The following is a 22,466-nucleotide window of genomic DNA, read 5'->3' as shown; positions in this document are numbered from 1 at the left end:
AAGAAAAAAGCCATTAAATCTATCAGGCTTAAGATGCAGGGAGAAGCTTGGCACCTCCGAGGCCTTAAATTGTCCGTGTATTGTCATGGAAAAGGGTAGAGGTGGCCGCCCAAACACTTGTTTTCTATCTCTCCAAACCCACTGATCCGTGGTGGGTCCCGTCGTGAGCGCGTGTGGGCGAGCAGGAAAATGCCTCGCTATAGATTCTCTGACAAATTAATGAGAGAAATGGTGGGAGAGAGGAGCGAGGGAAGCCCTGTCTGTGGGCGTAGTTTTGCCCTTGATCTTTCAAGCTGGCTCGTGGGTGTGCAGGCGCAGGCACTGTATGGCCTGATGGGTAGAGCCCCCAGATAACGTGTGTGGGAGAGAAAGAGGACTTTTGCTCATGAAGAACAGGGAACAGGTTTCTTTCATCAGTCTTTCCTCACTTTCCTTGCATTGTGGTCGAATGTTTGACAAAAATGGCAGAGGATCTCCTGATGTGGTTGGTATGTGATACGGTGCATGGCCAGATAAAAACATATTGGTCTTGAGGTAAGACATTATTCCTGCCCCAGACCTAGTATTGAATATAGATTCTCCTTCTGCTGCTCTTGCTTTTCTGAATTATGTGACCTCTAGCTGCTTACCTGGGTCATGCTACATTTGCACACCAACCTACAAAAGGTCACATGAAAAATGTATGGCTTCTCATCAATCGGGAAGGCGTTGGGCAAGAGGGAGTGACGGAGAAAGAGAGAGTGAGAGAAGGAGAAATCACATAGCAGCGAATGTTACCTATTTCCCAGTCAACCTGCTCAAAGTTCACAAGCAGAAGAAATTTGCACTGTAACAGTCTGAATAATTAAGGACGCTGGTGTCGCCTTCTAATTTACACTCTCGATGCAAAATTAAACCTTTCTGGCAACACATATGTTAGTGTGTGCATGCATTGATTGATACTCTCAGTGCATACACACACTAACATATGTGTTAGTGTGTGCATGCATTGATTGATACTCTCAGTGCATACACACACTAACATATGTGTTAGTGTGTGCATGCATTGATTGATACTCTCAGTGCATACACACACTAACATATGTGTTAGTGTGTGCATGCATTGATTGATACTCTCAGTGCATGCACACACTAACATATGTGTTAGTGTGTGCATGCATTGATTGATACTCTCAGTGCATGTTGGCGTGTGAGAAATTAACTTGAATGCTGCAGCAATTCTCTTTCCCCACCCCATCTCTCTTTCTCTCAGTGTCTCCAAGGTGATATACAAATGGAATGTTACCTTCCCTGTGGGATGCATATTATTTGGTTTTATTTTGTTTGCTCTCGCTCTCTCTCTCTCTCTCTCTCTCTCTCTCTCTCTCTCTCACACACACACACACTCTCTCTCTCACTCTCTCTCTCTCTCTCTCTCTCTCTCTCTCTCTCTCTCTCTCTCTCTCTCTCTCTCTCTCTCTCTCTCTCACTCTCTCTCTCTCTTACTCTCTCTCTCTCACACACACTCTCTCTCTCACACTCTCAGCAATAGTTTATGAACTGCACTAGCACAACACCCACTAGGACCTTAGCAACTGGGTAACCATCTCCATACTACATAGCGCACTTGTCACAGTTTGCATTCTGTCCTAACTCCGTGAGACTGCAGGCAGCAGGAGGCAAGAATCTCCCCTGAATTTAGTGCAGAGATCCATAATAACAGAAATCAAAGTGTTATATGCATAACGGTGAATAACTCAGGTCAGCAGTCACCTGAAAGAATGAAAAAAAAAAAGAACAGACAGAAAATAAACACAAAAGCACACTCGGAGAATTCAGAGGCTGCTTCTACATCAATATACAAGACATTTTGAAATTGCTGAGACTTCGGTCATTTCAGGATGGGAGAGAATCTGTGGAGCAAACATGCAAAAACTGAACAAGTCATTTCACTATTGTGGAGCTCTGGGGGGGAAAAAAGTGTTAACTCTTTTAGGGATTCGGATATGAACTGAGATTTTGATAAGAACTCCGATAGAATCCTTTTAGATGTATCTATGTTCCAACAAACCGAAGAACACTTTAGGGTAAGAATATATGTAACCCCACATGGTAGTGACTACTAGTACATGACATTCACACAAAGACTGTCTGTTTAGAATTGCTTGTAGGATCTGATTGGTGTTAATGATGTAGATGATGATTTATTTGTTGACTTCTAAACCATTTTTTGTAAGAAAATAAAGAATTTAAAACAGAACATTGAAGTGCTGCAGTGTGTGGCCAGACTCATGCCCCTTTTACACCAGAAAGAACCGGGTGCTGGTTCGATGTTGGTTCCACTGGCGAACCTTCTAAGAATCGGTTTGCCTTTCCATCGGCTAGAGAGCCGTCACAGAGCCAAGTGTTACGTCACTGTAAACGTTAGCGCAGCAGCGGCAAACACAAACACATCAACAATGGTGGATGTTGCTTTACTGTTAATGCTCATGGCTTTGTGAACCTACATTGGCATCCAAACGCGGCGAATCCAACGTGTACGTGCAGCTCCATGTAATCTGTATAAACGGAGGTTGTAATCGAGAAAGTACATAACGTTATTTTATCATTAACACAGAAAAAAGTTAGCCTTAGCATGTAGCTACCTACTATCATGTGTGCTGATAATTGATTATATTGCAGTAAAGTAAAAATGTATTAAACATTAGTATACTTAAGGTACATTATCTAACAGTAGCTCCGCCCACAGCCCCTGACGTAAGCGGTTCTTAAGTCTAGACCAGCAACGTTTTGGTGCTACTTAAGAAACACTTTTCCTGGTTCAGAGCCGGTGCTTTTGGTGTCGAAAAAGAAAGAACTGGTTCTAAATTAGGCTCCGAACCAGCACTCAAACTGCCTCGGTGGAAAAGGGGCATAAGGTGCTCTGATGAGTTCTGAGGAGGGACGGACAGATGAAGTCAGATATCTTGAAACTAGAAATGGTAGAAATGATTTGTTTGATTCACTGGTCTCAGTGATGTGGTGTATAGTGTTAAGAGTGGGCCAAGTTGTTGCCTGAGGTGACTCTGTTTGCCTCCATGAAACCAAACTGAAGGATCTTTGTGATGACTAAGAATGCCATGATTTATTGAGTCAAAAGCTGCGGATAGATCCAACAGAGCGCAGTCTGATGACTTGTCGGCGGCTCTTGCACAATTCTGGGTGTCCACAAAAAGGTCCATAGAACATTTTCAGGGGAGTGGCTGCTATAAAGCCAGTGGTTGGGATCCAGCAGGTCATTAAGCACGTCCAAGAGATCTTTGCCTGATTCTGTTATTTTCTCTTTAAAGGGGCCAGGTCAAGCCTGTTCTTGGACGTTTCAGCGAATTAAAGGACCTGTTCATCAGGCTTGGTTTAGAAAACAGAAGTGTGGATGCTGCCTTGTTGGATGCTGGCTGCTCATCAATGCAGATGGACATGGCAGAGAGGGGCTTTTCTCTCCGCAAGGACGGACCACTGGACATGAGAATGGATGGAGACAGGTGCCTTATACTGTACATTTTCTCCCAATGTTGCTTCATACACCGGTTCTGACTTCCATCGTTATTTCAGTTTACGTTCTTTTCCTTTTACTGTTACAAACTGCTGTCGTTTGCTGTTGTTCTGGGGGTAACTTTATATATTGAATGTAATATACAATACCTTACAGCAGAGTACACAAGGATTCCAAGTTGAACCATTAGATTAATTTAGACACCCTTAATAATAAGAATACGGCAAAGAATTGAATTAAACTTTACTGAAACGGATATCGAAGTCTATTTCCTTTGGTTAATTACAGTGCAAGATAATTAGTTCTGTATATTTTCTACTTTTGCCTACATCTGTTTACTTCTGCCTCAAATCAGCAAAAAGAAATGAACTAATTCAATTTTGATGTGATACATAGATGACTAAGTACTCCAGAGACACGTGCTTAGGAACAAGGGACTCTTGTGAGTTTGTCAGCTGTTCTTAATGATAGGATAGCATAAGCATTCAGAACTACATAGAAATATACACCAAAACATGTTAACCCATGCATGAGGGACATTGCTAAGCCATTCTCTTTAGGGGAATTCCCTCGAGTGCATAAGACACGGGATAGGAGAAGGATGGGAAAGATAGGGAGGCTAGGAGAAAGAGCGTATGAAATGGGTATTTACAAGCTAGAGTGTGGGCGAGTAGGTTTGTGAGTATGATGGTAATCTCCCCTCATTTAAGCTGTAAGGCTGTTTCAAGATGAATCAGCCACCCACACGCTGGAAGCTTTCTCTAATGGAGAGATAACACCCTTACAAAAAAAAAATGATCCCAACATTCTCAAGCTCCAGTCCTGAGAGAAAATAAATGTTTATGCAAACATGAAGAATAGGATATGTCAACTTGATGAGCAACAAGTTTTCCCATTTTACATAATATTGTGAAAAATGTGACCACGAAATAACATGCCCGCTCCGCTCAAAGCGACACACTTTGTCTCTATGCATAGACAATGTTAAACCAACTAAAAACATCTACAAAGAAAAAGCGTCGCTAATAGCAGCCATTTGCTTTGTTTTCATGTGGGTTCTTTTACATGGCAGAATTAATGTCTATTTGTCGAACAAATCCCCCATTATCTACTCGTTTAATCTCCCTCTTCTCATTTGGAAAAATGGATAGAACTTTAGAGAGAAGTTTGCTGTATGGTAATGAACTGGATAAAACACCCACTCTGACTGTCTTGAATTATTCTCGGGGCAAGATGGAGCGGAGAGAGAGATGGAGAGACAGAGAGAGAGAGAGAGAGAGAGAGAGAGAGAGAGAGAGAGAGAGAGGGAGGAAAAAAAAAAAGTTTTGAGCAGGTTGAGTGAAACCCAGCCCACAGAGTCTGTAAATGCTAATCCTTCTCATCGCCCAACACTACCAACAGCAACTAAACTTTAAGGCCACGCGATACACACTCGTTCAACTCCCACTGTCCTTGAAAGGGAAGAAAAGGCGGTTTATGCTCTTTTCCCTTCACGTCTGAGTAATGCTTCCACCGCTATGTATTGTGCCCACGTAAGTTTAAAAAAAAAAAAAAAAAAAAACCCATCACCTCTAAAGCTACCATAGATGTCTTCGTGCTCTGGGAAAGAAGGATCATGATTGGTTTTTGATAGCGAAAAGAACAAGGCGGTGCCTACATCTCAAAGCCCCCTGCCAATTACAGAAGAGTATTGTGTGACTGGCTTCCCCTCAAGGGACATCTGTAGAGGATGAGCATTTTGCACTGGATATTCAACATCTATATATAGAATTAGTGGAGCTTAGATGTTACATTCCGCAGTAGAGAGGTACGTTAAGCATTCTTGCCAAAACAACAACAACAACAAAAAAGGTTTTGTGTTTACAAATTTAGACTCTCCTACAGGCTCACCTACTCTATGCGCCACTTATGAGCAGATAGTTTACATAATTTGGTGTGCCTTCAAGTGATACACTCTGATTCAGTGCATAGCTGCCGGTGTTACGTCACGTCAGATTCCCAAAGCATTTGCCACTTTTAGCCAGTTTAGTGCCATTAACTCTGATTTCAGATTTGTTTCCCTGTTCAATCTGAGTTTCTGCAGGTGAAATTATTACATTCGATTGCCTTAGGTGCCTTTTTTTCCCCCAACCTCTCGGAAATGCTTTAAATTGCATTGATTATCTCTGAATGATGTGAGCGAAAAAAAGGGGCGGAGCTTATAGGTGAGTCTTTATTTGGTTGTTAATTTCTTTGTTTGTTAAAGATTTAGCACTTTATTGTAATGATGTGGATGTATGCACTCATTCTCTCTCTCTGTCTTCCTCTCTCTCTCTCTCTGTCTTCCTCTCTATCCCTCCTCCTGTACTTGTTTCCCACAGTTTGGAGATGTAGGTGCCTTTCATGGAGAACTCCATCATTCATAGCTCAAAGACAAATAAATTGTGGGATTATTTTAGACATTGGGGATGAGATCCATATATTTGCTATCTACCACCTCTTCTTTCCTCTCTCTCACACACATACACACACATGCTCTTTTTATAGATCTTGAGCCCACATCTCCCAGAGTGGGAAGGGGAAGAAAAGAGGAGGAGGGAGTGAGGGAGGTGTTTTTTTTTTCTTTCTTTCTTTCTTTCTTTCTTTCTTTCTTTCTTTCTTTCTTTCTTTCTTTCTTTGCGCTGTTGTCGAAGAGCCATCAGCCTTTGCTCTTGTCGGCGAGGAACTCGTGACGTCAAGTGGCTTAATTGGGCTCCTGTTTGTGCGTAGGTACCCCGGCATGCCCTGCGCGGCTGACGCCGTCAGCGCTTTAGATCAGCGGGCGCTTGCGTGTGTGCTGGCTGCGTACGGGGAGGAGCAACACGCCAAGAAAATCGCGGCGGCCATCGTGCAGGCACGCAGCCTGTATCCCATCAGCCGGACGCAGCAACTGGCCAGCATTGTCGCAGGTACCCCCCTGAAATTAATTCAAAACACCATCTCGCTTAATTAAAAAAAAAGCAACGATACACCAAGAGAGCCAGAGAGAGGGAAATATTAATCTGAAGTCTCCCTTAGGGATCTATTTATCCTGGATCGCGGGAGGCTGAGAGCAAGAAATACACAACAATGGCGGTTGTAATGCGAAATTCTTGTCCTCCTTCCAGTTGGCTCCTATTTGACTTTCTTATTAATAGAGTGTTATTAATAATGAAGGTGAAACAAGCATACAGATAGTGAGGGATGGATATATCTGAGTGCCATTTAAAAAAAATCTTTTTATCGTATTTATACTTGCACCTCCCCTTCGTCCCACCCTTTCTTTGTTCTCCATATTTTATATTTATGTCTGTTTTGTCCCTTTTCCCACCTCTCATTTGTCTTTTGTTGCAACCTGCCCTCCCCGTCCCTCACCCGCCCTCCTACCAGCACACATAAGCCTCAACATGTACACAAACCACATTGCCGCAGCTTCATGACTATATATTCGTTATTATATTTATCAACTGGCTTTAGCTGCACCATCACTGTTTTTACAGCCCTATACTGCTGGTTGGTAGGCGAAAAAAGAGGGAGGGAGTGAAAAAAGAGAGAGAAAGAAGGGCGGTTCGATGGATGACGGTGGTGTCAGAGCGAGCACGTGCGTCACAACAGGAGAACAGGTGTGAGTGAGGGCAGTTGTTTCATCTTTTTTAAAGTGCGGAATGAGTCAACACCAGTGTTTATTCCAATTAATCCAAAAGGTCCTGACTGCCACGGGTCCCTTGGGAGCCTTGCCATTGCCCAGGGAAGCAAGCACTGTGGCAGAAAGAGGAAAGGAAAAGAGGGAAGCATGAAATATCAACCATTGATCATAGGTATCATGGGAGTTCTTGCTCTCTTCATTTTTGTTAACTTATGCAGATGCATCTACCCCAAGACATAATGCTGTTTTGCCTCTGCATTTGGGGTTCAGCCCGACTCTGTATCCTCATAGAAGATTTTTTTTTTTTTCTCCAGCATCCTCCTCCCTCCCTCCCTCCCCCTCCCTCATACCGAAGATTGATCTCTGCTGTTACTGCAGCAGGTTTCTCATCATCCCGTCTCTCCTAATTGTTGTCAGCCATGAAATTTAAACAAAGCTATGTATTTTTATTTTATTTATTTATTTATTTTTACTTTTCATTGGCAGGCCCATATACTCTTGTTGGTATCTGTTACTGCTTAATGGAACAAATCAGAGAGGGACTAGGACTACACAGCTTTAATATTCTCATCAATATGGGCCCAGCTGGTGTGACAGGAGATTACACACAGTCCCACCGGAGAGAGATCCCTCACCCCCTGAGCTCAGCTCCGTGGTTTTGTGTGTGTTGGCCCAGGCTGAATGATAATGAGCTCCAGCCCAAATGCTGGCTCTGGGCCCACAGCTTGTTCACACTCTAAGTGACACCAACCAATAGCAGATAACCCCCCTCCAACAGCCCCAACCACCACCACCACCACCACAGACTTGTACCCTCCCCCCAACTTCCCCGATATTTTTCATCTTATTCAGTTCAATTCCTCTTTTTTTATTTTTCATTTTAATTATTTACTTTTTAACGGTGGGTCTGTATAAAGCATTACTACACAACCTAAAATATCATAGACTCCCTCACATATTTAAATGTAGCCCAGATTGAATGAATATGCAAATTAGGAACATCCCCCAACTCTATTTGCACTAACTTCCTTCTTCTGGAAACTGATCCAGTATCAGCAGACAGGCAGCATTTTTTCAGGGCCTGTATTTCTATATTATAACTGCTTGTAAGAGTGGACACGATTCTTCATGTTCATTTCTACTGAACACGATGTATTCGTTTATACATTTACCAGCAATATAGTATTGTTGCATAAAAATTTTTTATAAAAATGTTTTATAGTTTATTGTCAGCAAAAATATCTATATTAATATTTTTTTCTCTCTAAAAATCTTTCTTCAACCCCTTGAAGAAATCAGTGCAAGCTAATTTTTTAAATTGCGATATCACATAGCCAACATTTTTAGCACCTCACATTAAATAAATAAATAAATAAATAAAGATCTCTGACCATTTGTAAATATATAGACAAATTTTTCCCCCTCCTTGAACCACCAGCTTATCGTGGTGGAAGGATTTGCGTGATTGAATTTTAACCAAATGTTTTAGTTAAAATGACTGGATTTGGTTGGACAAACTGTAACGTTAATGAATCATTAAAATTATGATTTTATTAATATAAATTTGATGATTTATGATTTATTCATAAACCTGATGCACTTTACATTTTACCCTTTTACACTTACGCTGCAAAAAAAGCTACAGCGCTCCCAAAACAAAAACCTAAAGCTGATTAATTTGGCAAGGCCTAGACCTTCCAGAGGAGTAGTTAGGAAAATGTTTGGCTCTCTGCTCCTGTGAATATGAGTGTGGGACGCTAATCAGCGCAGTATTGATCACTGGTTGGAGTGTAGCCTTGTTGTAATTCTGATGAAAATCGATCTTTCAACTTTCTCCCTCCATGTTTTTTTTGGCCGCTGGTTATTCTCACAGCCTATGTAAGCAGAATCTTCTCCAAGACCATGCCTTTACTGGTTCATTTTGGACTTTTGTAGAATTGTATTCTATTCCATTTTCATCTCAGAGACTGCTGTCTAAATTCTATGGTAATAGAATACAGAGCTGAATTATTATTGGTTTGTTTATTGGTTAGCTTGTGCAGGAATCTTTTTTCCTCAAGAGAGTTTTTGATTACTTTGGTTGCACTTAGCTTAGCTCGTCTTTCGTGCAACAATGGTTGAAGAAAAAGCTTCGTGTGTCTAACTAATCCACTAACACTTTCCCATCAAGGCTTTATCGTCACAACCGATGACATACAAAATCCTTGCTCCTTTGAGATTCGCTCACCAATGACCGCATGCATTCCCGGTTCTTACACGGCAACAAAGCGGGATTTATGAGCTAATAATGAAGTATTATTGCTCACCAACCTTGTGCATAAAACCGCCTAATGCTTCTGCAACACATTGGCTGTGCCAGTCAGCGATGGTCCTTATAGGGATTTGAAGGGAAGCGGTATCAATCGGAGCTGTTGAAAGTTATTAGATCCTCCATGTTCTGTCTCACAGACAAAAGCCGCGCTCATCCCCAATTGGAAGATAATGTACAAATTTGAGCTAGCTGCACAGAGTAAATGAGAAGATGGAGGGCCTTCATTTTGTCGCCCTGTATCTCATTTTTCTTTTTTCATCCCCAGAGAGAAACCGGCAGAAATATGTTAGGTTTGTCCATGAGATGCAGTCAGCACAGATGGCTCATCAGTTTGTTGTCATAGCAAGGGATTCAGTCCTGCATTAAAAATATGCAGGCCTCCTATCGATGTCATTTCTAACCGGAATGGACTAGACTTCTAGTTCAGTTTTCTCTCAATCTTTAAACGTGACCCAAATAAGTGATTTAAGTGGATTACTGGATACGATTAGCCAAGCCCATCATATGAAAGCATGCATGGGTCAAAATATCCAAGCATGCATGGGTCAAAATAAAATGTTCAAATCAGATGCTTGTTCCATCTCTAAGTAGGCTATTATTTTTTTTTAATTCTGCTTTTTTTTCCTTTTTTTTTTTATTTATTTATTTATTTTTTTGCAGTTCCTAACAAATTTAGTTGGTTGTATTATCCTAAATACGTACAAATTTAATTACGACCAATTCAGATACCACGACCCTGACCAGGAAGAGTTACTAAGGATGAATGAAAGAATGCAGCGTTTACCTTAATAAATGTGGTCTGTGCTGCTGAGCATTTGCTACAAGAAAATAAAAAGCTTGCCATGTCTAATAACATGAAAGCTTCTCTAACAAACCCTTTTTATCAAAATAAATAAATAAATAAATAAATCGTCCTCCTTCTGTTCATATGTGTAGTTGTATCTGTTTAAACAAATTGTCTGTTCATCCTGAATAACGTACTCGTATTCGGTTACGGTCCCAAGTGTAGAAGAGTGCAAAGACTGTGGATTGTGTGTTATAACAGTCCTTCAGTGTAAGGCTACTGAAATAGGATTACTTCCTGTCTAATGCATGTAGAAGGAGGATCAGCGCTGTAACACTGACACAATGGGATCTCGTTCCTATAGCTCATCTACAGTAACACCGCTGTCTGTAGAAATATCAGGAAGGTTTTCACCCAGGTTTAGCAGGTTGATTTATTCGTTAACATTTTCAGTTTTGTCCATATTATACTTGCTTATCCTCCCAAGCCATGTTTCAGTTTTTAACACATTTATGGGCCGTTATGAATTTTCCTAATTGAAAAGACTTGATTTAAGAGCTTTATGATTTAAAGGGCTTTTTTAAAGACTTTTCCCCCCAGTAAATCAAAATGACATACATATGTGTATATATATATATATATATATATATATATATATATATATATATATATATATATATTTCTTTTTTTTTTCTATCTGAAGCATTCAATAAAAGCCCAACAACGATCCTATTATTTTAGACCAGGAATTTCATGCTAGCAGTTGAACACAACAAGAGCACAATCAGTTCAGCAACCTGATAATGTGTCCATGTGCACAAGCTCTAAGAACACAAGGCTAATTATGGCCACAGTAATGTAGCCTTGAATTTCAAATGGGCTTTTTGACTGTAGGGGCAAGAGGGGGCCATTAATAATAAAAGAGTATTACAAAAGGAAGGTCGTCATTCAGTCCACAGGTTCGATTAAGAATTAGCCTCCTATTCAGGCTAAAACGTGTGAGGGCAGAGCCTTGTTCAAGAGTGCCCTCTCTCTACAGGACAGGAAGGTGTCGCACAATATAAAGACAGCCCCAAGCTAACCCTAGTGCCAATTATCCAGTACTCAAGCAGCTGGGTGTTACTCAATAATCACTCTCTTCTTTCTCTCTCAATGAGGACAGCTCTATATAACTGACACGCTCCCAAACACCTTTCTTCCCGTATGCAACCCCCAAACAATAGAATTAGCAGCCTAACAACAAAAAAACAAAATGATTAAAGGTAAATGAATAATGATTTAAATTGCAGTCTTAATTTCTTGTTAAATTAAAGATGTACTATTTTTTAATATTTATATAAATACAATTAAAATAGAATTTATATAGAATTATGTTCTTATATTACTATCTATCTATCTATCTATCTATCTATCTATCTATCTATCTATCTATCTATCTGTCTGTCTGTCTGTCTATCTATCTATCTATCTATCTATCTATCTATCTATCTATCTATCTGTCTGTCTGTCTGTCTGTCTGTCTGTCTGTCTATCTATCTATCTATCTATCTATCTATCTATCTATCTATCTATCTATCTATCTATCTATCTATCTATCTATCCATCCATCCAAGTAAACGTCTGAATATTTTTAAGAATTATGAAATGTGTGTAAAAAGTATAAATATACTATTTACATAAAATTACATTTTATATATATATATATATATATATATATATATATATATATATATATATATATATATATGTGACTTATTGTCGCCTGTAGTGTGTGTGTGTGTATATATATATGTATATATATATGTATATATATATGTATACATATATATATATACATATATATATACATATATATATACATATATATATACACACACACACACACACACACTACAGGCGACAATAAGTCACACCTAAAGACATTTTCTTAAAAAAAGAGATACTATCAGAAATAATTCAGTTCAATTCAAGTTTATTTGTATAGCGCTGAACATTGTCTCAATGCAACCCCTAATGAACAACTGAGGTGACTGTGGTGAGGAAAAACTCCCTTAGATGGAACCTTGAGAGGAACCAGATACAAAAGGGAACCTCATCCTCATTTTGGTGACACTGGAGGGCGTGATTATAAATATACAGTCTGTGAACTGTGTATTGATTGGGAGGTTGTTGTCCTCAAAGACCACATGTAGTTGCCATCTCCTCTTAGAATGTCTGAAAACTTCATGAAGCGGAATACAGCTAGATCTGGTACATCTCTAAATGCCTCAGGATCCTCACGGGGTTGACGCTTCTCACTGAAGGTCCGGGATCTTCATGAAGGGGAACACATCTGGAGCTGGTACAATCTCTGGATGTCTCGGAATGGGTAGAAAAAGAGAAGCAAGAGGAGACGAAATTAGTGAATAATGCATATTAGTATTCTGGTTTTGATAAAGCACTACAGTATAAACTGAAAAGAACACAACCTTTAGACTGAGACCTCCTTACAGAATAAACAACAATGAAATCATCAAGTCACTTAAATCTTTGAAGGTTCTTGGGTTTTCTTTTAGAAAAACATCCTTTCTGTTACTGGAAATTAAGTCTTGCGCTACTGCGTTTACAAAATGACGCTACCACAGACCTTTAGCTAACTTTTTAGTGTACTTTACCATGTAGTGTACTTCACTATTGTAGTGTTGTTTGCCAAAGTTGAGCTTCTGTTTGTTTGTTTATTTGTTTGTGTGCTCATGCCCATGTACTCTCTTTTGGTCACATTTGCAAGTTAGCACCATCTGTTCCAGCGTGGTATCCTCTGCTCCTCCAGCTCTTTTTTTTTTTTTTTTTTTTTTTTTTTTTTTCCCTCTTTCATTTTCATTCTCACTCACACCCCGTATCCTACGAGCCATTAACTAGTTTTTTGTTTTACACCTTTCACATCTTTTTACTTTTTCACACCTTTCAGGTCTGGATTATTCATTTGACTCTCTCCATATACTATGTTCATTCACCCGTTTCTCTTTGTCTTCACCGCTTTCCCTTCTTTTATCTATCCATTACGCCTTTTTATATATTTTTTCTCGGTGATCGGATTACGGTGACCAGTAATGTTTTTGAAGCGTATATTAATTGTATATTAATAAGATTGCGACTGTGAAATCATACAACAGTTTTTTTTTTTTCTCAGCAAAGACACAGTGTAGGCTTTTCATTCCTAATCCTTTACCGGAAACAGTAAAAAAAAAAAAAAAAAACGAATCACAAGTTTATTTAAATATTAAGAATAATTACACCACAGCACTTCCGCAAATCTGATTGGTCCGAAGGTGTTAATTAATTTTCTATAACAGCAGCTCTGACAGTAGTGTAGTGCCAGCTGTAATTCATATGACAGCTTTATATGGATGTTTTAATAAGATGCTGTATCTATAGTAACGGCTCATTCACAGGGACTTGAAAGCCAGATGCTTTACATAATCTAAGCTTTATAATAAACAGATGTGGTGTTACAGTACTTGCCAAAGAAAAACGTAGAATACGGAAACCGAAGCTTTCTATAAGGAGACGTTTGTGTACGATTTACGGAAGGAGTCTCTAGTGTTGGCTCGGTTTTCTACAGCGTTCACGTTGTCAGTTTTTCGTGCAAAACCATGCTCTTTTTCTGACTAAACCAAAAGCACGCTTAGCCTTCATCCTCCCCAGCTGGTAGCTGTTGTATGACAGGCAGTGCTGGCTAGTGGGTGGGAGTTGGCAGGTAACCAAATTGGTTGAGAATAAAACAGTTTCAATTATTTTTTTTGTTTCTGACAAATCCTTCGTTGTCTTTCTTTCAAAAGATCTGAACTACGTTTGAGTTTATATACACCAAGGCTCTCGGTTTGTACTCATTTTCTTAAATGTTGCCATGGGAAACATCGTGTTCTCAGTTTTTGATTGACTCACCAATGCTGAATTGTGCCTTAAGAACAGCAAGAAAACTGACAACACTGGAAATAAACCATTTTTTTCTGGTAGAGAGGCAAAAGGAAAAAAGCCTCTGTAATCTTAAATCTAAAGCCTGTTGTGAGGCTTTGCTGTTGTTTGGAGGTTTATAGCGTACGATGGCCTCTGAGCCGTTTTCATTGTGCCTAAGCTTTGTGAGTACATCAGTCCTCGTGTTTTCAGATTCGTGACTGTATAACCCATGCTGAGCCGTGATAATACTGAAAATGTGCTTTCAGAAGTTCAGACTTGTATATGCTTGGATTTTCTATTTGGCATTTTTAATATTTTAAGCCCTGATGGTTATAAATCATAGGCTCTCAAGCACATACTGTGCTGTTAATGTCCATTAGTTCTGCTTTTATAGTAATAAGGTCCAGAAGAGTGACAGTAGCCCTTAGCAAATAGACATCTGTTGCAGGAGATTAATCATGTTGCGTTTAAATGAGGTAAAGCTATTTATTTCCTCTATAATAGATGTTCAGGAACTGTTGAGAAGTTGATTGGGGAAATGGGAATTAGAACATAGTTTAGGGATTTCCTTTGGTTACTTATTCTTAAGAGCGAAAAAAAGAAATAAATCTCAACGGTTTATCAGCAGTATATCTGATGAAAAATATTATATGTATTTGAGTTGATTTAGACTTACATTTGAATGTAAAATTACTTGACATATTTAGTAGGGTTGGCCGGTTATATAATATTGATGTCATGGTAAAGTGTCTTTTTTTTAATGAAATATTGCAGATATTTTTCACGTATTTTGACATGAAAATGTAACACTGAAATTTTAAAAGTAGTTCAAATGAATGATAATAATAATAATAATAATAAAAATATTATTATTCATTATTTCATATAAATAATAGTAGTAAATAAATTAAAAAAAATAAATTTTGAGATAAAATATAAAACATAGTAATAACAGTTATAAAAAGTTTTTTTTTTTTTATTCATTTTTTATGAAACATTGCAGACTTGACATTCATATCACAGAGAAAATCTTGAGTTCATTCTTTCATATTCAGTAAGTGCTTTATCCTGGTCATGCGTCCTGTCATGCATGGGATCGTCTCCAGAGCAACATGACCTTCGGTTGATCTGGAGCCTATCCCATGCATGACAGCATGCATGTGGCAGGAAAACCACAGGGATGGGATGTCAGTCCATCTCAGGGATGTCAGTCCATCTCATGCATGCACTAATTCACACTCACGAACAACTTACGATAGACTAGCCACTCAATCTGTTTCTACTAGCATGTTTTCGGGGGTGTGGGAATACCAGAGAGCTGGAGGAAACCCTAAGGGACACCGGTGACAACCTGGATCTGTCTGAAGGCGAATCTAGAGCTCTGAGATGTCGACGTTTCCTCCAAAGGGAACTTTTTTTATTGTTTATCACATTTTGAGGTCCCTAGAAATTCCTGTCTACTTCATGGCATTGGTCTGTAGCAAATGGGGTTGAGAGGAAAAAAGTTTGAAACCTGTAATATATACGTAAAACCCCTAATGTTACCAGCTCCTAAATGTACTTATTAGATTTTTTATTATCATTATTTATCTTAGATTTTTTTCATTCTTGCCCCCTTTCTTTGCAGGTGCATTCCCAGCTAGTGCTCTTTACGCTCGCCGTGACCGCCTGCAGAGGCCCTCGCATGTGGCCACTAAAACCTTCCAGGCGCTGCGTATTTTTGTGAACGACGAACTGAACGAGCTTGTAGCGGGACTCCAGACAGCTCAGGACTTCCTCCGGCCGGGTGGTCGCCTCTGCGTCCTCACGTTCCACTCGTTAGAGGACCGCATCGCTAAGCGCTTCCTCAGAGGAGAGGATCTCAGCGCCCCGCCACGCCGCAGTATCCGCCAGAGGGCACGCGCCCACCTCCAGAGGAAACCAGAAGAAGAGGATGATGATGATGCAGAGGAAGAGGAAGGAGGCATGGAGAGCGTCCACTGGGTCAGACTGCAGAGGAAAGTCGTGCTTCCCAGTAAGGAGGAGGTCGGCGAGAATCCGAGAGGAAGATCGGCTAAGCTTAGAGCAGCCGTGAGGCGATAGGCAGAGCTCCTGATCCTGAACTTTGACTGTAAAGAGAGGCTTTTACTGAGATTAATATCAGTGCAGAGTACAAACTAGTCTGCTCTTGACAGCAGATAAACTCTTTAAAAGTGTTCAGTGTGAAATGGATTATTGCCTGGTAAAAAATTCAGTGGATAAATAATCATAATTTATTGTGAATTAATGTGTTTTCTGTATACAATTGACACTTTTTATTGTGTGTATATGTGTGTGTATATGTGTGTGTGTGTGGGTGGACAAAGGGTATGACGTGCTGAGCAGTAAGCTTTTATAAGACCTGCTATTATTGTAATTGCAGTAATGTAGGTTCAGATCAACCACACTATTTTCTTTTCAGCTTCAGGCCATATTATATAAATGGATCTCTTTTGTCCAGGCGCAGGGGTAATTTGCTGATATAACACCTGTGTATTGCTTACTTGGCTGTGCGTTTATGCTTAGTTGCCTTTTTCATTTGGTATTTCCAAATTGGAGATAGGACTCGGACTCGCAGGCTGCATTGCTGCTGCACTCTGGCTTGTTTTTATACGTAGCAAAAACAAACAAGCTACTAGATGTGAACGAGGCATATAGCACAGCCGGTTATTTCTACCGTTAAATTATTGATGTGAAATCTATACATGCCATATGATCATATTTCATTATGGAAAAGTCACTGTCCTGTGTGAGCGTGAAGATGTGCTGAAGAAGAAGTGTATTTGATGCCAGATCACAGCGACATATCTTTGCCTGTACATAAGCTAAGCGTAATGATGCTGCTGTTTCCTGTATTAATATCATGATAATACAGATTACAGACGCTTTACCACTTGGCTTTGAGTATTTGAGAAACTGCTGATTCCCTGTGGTTTTCAGGCACGGTGGTCTCTAGAGTTTACACAGAATAGCGCGAAAATCTTGGCCTTCATGGTCATGGTCTTGGCCATGTTAGTAGTTGGATTCTTACTGATTGTATGGGGTGGACAGGAGTCTTAATGCAGCTAACGACCTCAAACAGGTGCATCTAATTTAGGATAATAAATGGAGTGGAGGGGCACGGTGGCTTAGTGGTTAGCACGTTCGCCTCACACCTCCAGGGTTGGGGGTTCGATTCCCGCCTCCGCCTTGTGTGTGTGGAGTTTGCATGTTCTCCCCGTGCCTCGGGGGTTTCCTCCTCCTCATGCATGGTAGGTTGATTGGCATCTCTGGAAAATTGTCCGTAGTGTGTGATTGTGTGAGTGAATGAGAGTGTGTGTGTGTGCCCTGCGATGGGTTGGCACTCCGTCCAGGGTGTATCCTGCCTTGATGCCCGATGACGTGCCAGAAAATGAATGAATGAATGAATGAATGAATGAAATGGAGTGGAGGTGGACATTTTAAAGGCAGACTAATAGGGCTTTGAGGGTCAGAATTCTAGCTGATAGACAGGTGTTCATTCATTCATTCATCTTCTACCGCTTATCCGAACTACCTCGGGTCACGGGGAGCCTGTGCCTATCTCAGGCGTCATTGGGCATCAAGGCAGGATACACCCTGGACGGAGTGCCAACCCATCGCAGGGCACACACACACACTCATTCACTCACACAATCACACACTAGGGACAATTTTCCAGAGATGCCAATCAACCTACCATGCATGTCTTTGGACCAGGGGAGGAAACCGGAGTACCCGGAGGAAACCCCCGAGGCACGGGGAGAACATGCAAACTCCACACACACAAGGTGGAGGCGGGAATCGAACCCCGACCCTGGAGGTGTGAGGCGAACGTGCTAACCACTAAGCCAATAGACAGGTGTTCAAATACTTATTTGCAGCTGTATCATACAAATAAATAGTTAAAAAATCATATATTGTGATTTCTGGATTTTTTTTTTAGATTATGTCTCTCTCAGTGGACATGCACCTACTGTACGATGACAATTTCAGACCCCTCCATGATTTCCAAGTGGGAGAACTTGCAAAATAGCAGGGTGTTCAAATACTTACAGTATTTTCCTCACTGTAACAACATCCACTAACGTCAGCAGGTGAAAACTGGTTCATTCGATATTTTATAGGACTGCTGTAGTAGATCAAATAAGCACTTTGTACAACCGTGTTGAGCAGAAAAGCATGTCAGAATGCACAAAATATTGAACCTTGGTATGAACAGTGCTATGAGATGCACTTATCCAGAGCGACTTACATTTTAATCGAATTTTTTTTCTCATCTGAGCAATTGAGGCTTAAGGGTCTTGTTCAGGGGCCCAGCAGTGGACCTGGGATTTAAACTCATGACCTTTTGATTGTTAATCCCACAATCCCACAAACCACTAGACTACCACATCCTGTTCCACTCTTAGCAGCTTGACCAAAACCATTTTTCCTATCCGTAACTGTCCAGTTTGACACAGTAGGTGAAATATAATCACGGGTTGATTTGGCAAAATATTTCTATTAAACCCAAGAAAAAGCCAAGAAATTTTGTCCTGCTTTTTTTTTTTCATATTTATTTCATTTTTGTTTTGTTTTCCATTTTCTCGTCTATTTTTCTGGGGTTCTTTTGTCATCCACGATCGTATTACATGCTGCTCTTATTCGGTTCATTTCAGCATGACGTTAAAGACTAGGTGTTCCGGTCATCTTGATTCTCACACTTTTTTTAATAAACAGGATCTTTCAGTATCACCGTTGTCTGTTTTTCCTCCCACACCATGGACCATGGCTACACCCTTCACCACAATCTAATATCCCGTACCAGGGGCATGTATATATCAGGAAGAAGATTTGATGTCAGTGATTTGCCAGAATGATTATTTTATTATTTATTTTTCACGTGTGAAAGCGATCCAGGAGTTGCGGTGTTTATGTATGCGTGCTTTACACAGTGAGACACGATAATATATGATAATCTCTAGAGTTACTGCACTGTGAGCAAAAGTGATGGAGTGAGTTTGTGAATGAGTGCGTGGCTGAGCAGTGCATCCACATTGGAAGTTGGCAGTATGACATGTGTCACACAGAGAGAAAGAGAGAGATGTGGAGATTGTGTCTGCGGCATCCTCTGTCTCTTTGTGGAGCTGATGGGTGAGTCACACACCTGCAGGACGCGGGTGGGACTTTGGCTGCCATGGTGATGCACTGCGCCTTGTGCACTGTACTCACTCTCTCGCTCTCGCTCTCTTTCGCTCAAACTCTGAGTCACAGCAGATCTGATTAACTTTGCATAAACACCGCATTTCAAGACACCGAACACCTCTGTTTGTGTGGAACAACAAAAATGAAAGTGTGCCGTTAATTCTCCGATTAATATGAATATAATCCTTTTGTGCTCTGGGTAGATTTGTGCATTTGTGTTGTTGGCCAAGTCGCACGACGGACGCGCACGTATTCCAAAAATTGCATTGTTATGAAAAGTTCTTTGATTATTTTTACTAATAGAAAATCCTACACTGCATATGATAAATCTGAATCTGATTCATTGATTAGTCTCTCAGCTTTTTTGCGGCATGTTAGGACTCAATTTGCCGCCTCCTCTTCAATCTGGTTAGCACTCGATGTCTGAAAAATACAATCTGCCAGAATCCTAACTAAGTAATAAGTGTGGATCAAATGTCCACTCAAGGGAGCTGACCAGCGCTATGTTCTTGTGACGTTCATGAGCTCTTCACAAGTGCTAAGATGACATTTAGAAGTGGGAGATGGAAGCAAGCAAAAAATAAAAAGCACGTTGCCCGGCCTTGGTTCGTACTGTTCTGCTTGGCATGAATCAGTAGCGTGCCGATGCTTTAAATACTCAGTGACTCAAAACATGGCAGTGTCTCTGCAGGAGTCTATGACTAGTGATGAGTGGTTTGCAAACAAATCGATTCTTTTCTAACAACTCTTTTAATTAGGTTGGACAGATTGACTCACAAGAAAGATCGAACACCAACAAACTTGCCTCTGTTGTTTTTGAGCTTTGATTTTTTTTCTATCAATTCTTCATTATCAAATTCTGTACTCTCGCAAATATATGTACTTTATTAGCTGTAAATACGAGCTGCTAGATAAGCAGCATTTCTTTATTGTGCTGTGAGTGGTGAATAAAATGAATCAAAATGAATCATGTTTCATTTGAATACTCAGTCTGTGTTGAAAGAGTCGAATCAATAAAATGACTCAATGAACATCACTATCTGCAAATTAGACTTCTCCCTATGGTAATGCTGCACTCTCTGCTTCCTATTTGCACCATTTTTTCAATTCCACCCACGCTATTTCTTTTTCTCACCTTCTTTTTTTTTCCCTTTATCCCTCCTCTTATCCACCATCATGTGCCCACAGGCTCTAAAGCAGAGGTGCACGACTTAAGAAACCACCAAACTGTGCTGGACTGCATTTGGACGCCCCTGCTCTAAATATCCATCGCCCCATGGTTGCCATGGAAACTAAACACTACCAATAACGTTGAACTTGATAGCATTTAAAAGTGTTGTTTATTTTTTTCCCCCTAATTTCAGGGGCCACTGCGATCTCTGGTGCCACAGCCCCTAGCTTTCTGCTCACAACCACGCCCCTTATCCATCCCCTCTCCTCACTGACGTCACAGCCTCTCGCGCAAGCTGCCTGCATGCTAACAGGAGACTGGCACGAAGAGCTCGAGTCGCCGTTTTGAAATGCGAGCACAATGCACGAGAGACACCCTGCACCACGGGAGTTCTGCTCATTTAAACGATAATTCTTTCTCATCTTGAAAAACGTCCACCTTTTTCTGAGGGGATTTATTTGGAATAAGGAGACGAATAGCAAAAGAGAAGGAGTTAAATACATGGTTGTTTGATAGCTTACAGTACAAATGCAATGTGAAATGATGTGCAATATCATGCAATTATTATATGCCAATGGATAATGCATATTCTTGTAACTTTTCATTAAAAAAAAAAATGAATAAAAAATAAATTAAAAAAATCTAATATCTGTCAACAATGCAGGATTTTTCCTCCTGCTCAGAGTGTAGGATTGTTCAAGACCTTTTCTCTTAATTTATGTTCTAAAAAAAAATGTTATTCATTTCAAATTAAAGTACCTTAGTAATGCTATCAGAGGGGGAAAGAGAAATGGAGAGAGAGAGAGAGAGAGAGAGAGAGAGTGTGTGTGTGTGTGTGTGTGTGTGTATTGGCTTGTTTCTTGGCACTTGTGCAGGTTTATTTCTGGCTCTGCCTCTCCTCATGGCGTGAGAGTTGGCTCTGTGTGGTAGTCATGTAAACGTGACTAACCAACAAAGTTTCTTATATTTCTGATGAATATTCTTAGCCCCTTGATTACTTAATCATCAGGTTTTACGCACTAAAAGCAACAGCATTGCATCAACAAAGAATACGCATCCTACTGTGTCTTATCCGGTTGTTCAAGTTCACTGCAGGTTCCAAGAAAAAAGTTGGGAGATCGGTCTTTTTTATCCGAGTCATGATGATAGCGATTCAGTTAAACTTCGTAATTCCTCTTCCTCTTTACTAATCTGTTTTCGAACGTCATCTGAACAGGTGTATGCCAATACGTGGGCGTGATGGATTCCAGTTTGTTTCTTCTCCAGCTATGTAGAATGTTCTTCAAACCTCAATTAATGTGGTCATCCCTACCCAGCACCACACTGGCTCCCTTGCCATGTACTAATTAAAAATATGAGTCAACAGAATCCTGGGGCAGGTAATGAGATCTACACATGCATTCCTGCTAATTAGCTATAATTAAAGCCTTTTTTCATCCATTATGCGAAATCCACCTTGGACGGTGGGAAAGGCTTGCTCGGTAGGGGGTGTTGGCTGATTGTGGAGGTGGAGTCACCTTGGAATAAGGGAGCTTCTGTTTGAAGTGTGAATGAGGCGTTTCGGAAAACCACCAGAGGAGCAAAGAATCAACGAATAAGGAATAAAACCCGGTGGGTGCTGTTAGAGGAAAATAATAACCGATGAGGTGATGTGACGTCATCCTGAAGTGACTTATTCCTCTTGTACGATGATTAAACATTTTAAGTTTTGTGCTATAATTCTAATTCATGTTGTGGATTTTCAATTAACAAATGAAAAATCTGCATGAGATTATCAACATGACGTTATCAACAGCCTAGCTTAATTTTCTTTCAAGAAATCCATAAAAAATAATAGAAAAAAAGAAAACAAAACTAAACTAGATTTGTAAAGTTCGTTGCAACAATCTTTGATGTTGGCTTTGACGA

The 22,466-nt window shown here is 40.2% G+C and overlaps 1 protein-coding gene across 1 annotated transcript in view; it reads left to right on the top strand.

The window, feature by feature from the left end:
• The window catches only part of mettl15 (methyltransferase 15, mitochondrial 12S rRNA N4-cytidine), a 74,168-nt gene extending 56,369 nt beyond the window's left edge, over positions 1-17,799 (top strand). Inside the window, exons 4-6 of the mRNA XM_060859720.1 lie at positions 3,309-3,500; positions 6,260-6,438; positions 15,813-17,799. Coding sequence (XP_060715703.1) covers positions 3,309-3,500; positions 6,260-6,438; positions 15,813-16,267 — 826 coding nt within the window. The 3' untranslated portion in view covers positions 16,268-17,799. The remainder of the gene's footprint in view (positions 1-3,308; positions 3,501-6,259; positions 6,439-15,812) is intronic.
• The last annotated feature ends 4,667 nt before the right edge of the window (positions 17,800-22,466 follow it).

The sequence above is a fragment of the Tachysurus vachellii genome, chromosome 23, assembly GCF_030014155.1.
Source record: "Tachysurus vachellii isolate PV-2020 chromosome 23, HZAU_Pvac_v1, whole genome shotgun sequence".
NCBI classification, from domain to species: domain Eukaryota; kingdom Metazoa; phylum Chordata; class Actinopteri; order Siluriformes; family Bagridae; genus Tachysurus; species Tachysurus vachellii.
The sequence above is the reverse complement of the archived record's forward strand: the minus strand, read 5'-3'. Positions and strand labels throughout refer to the sequence as shown.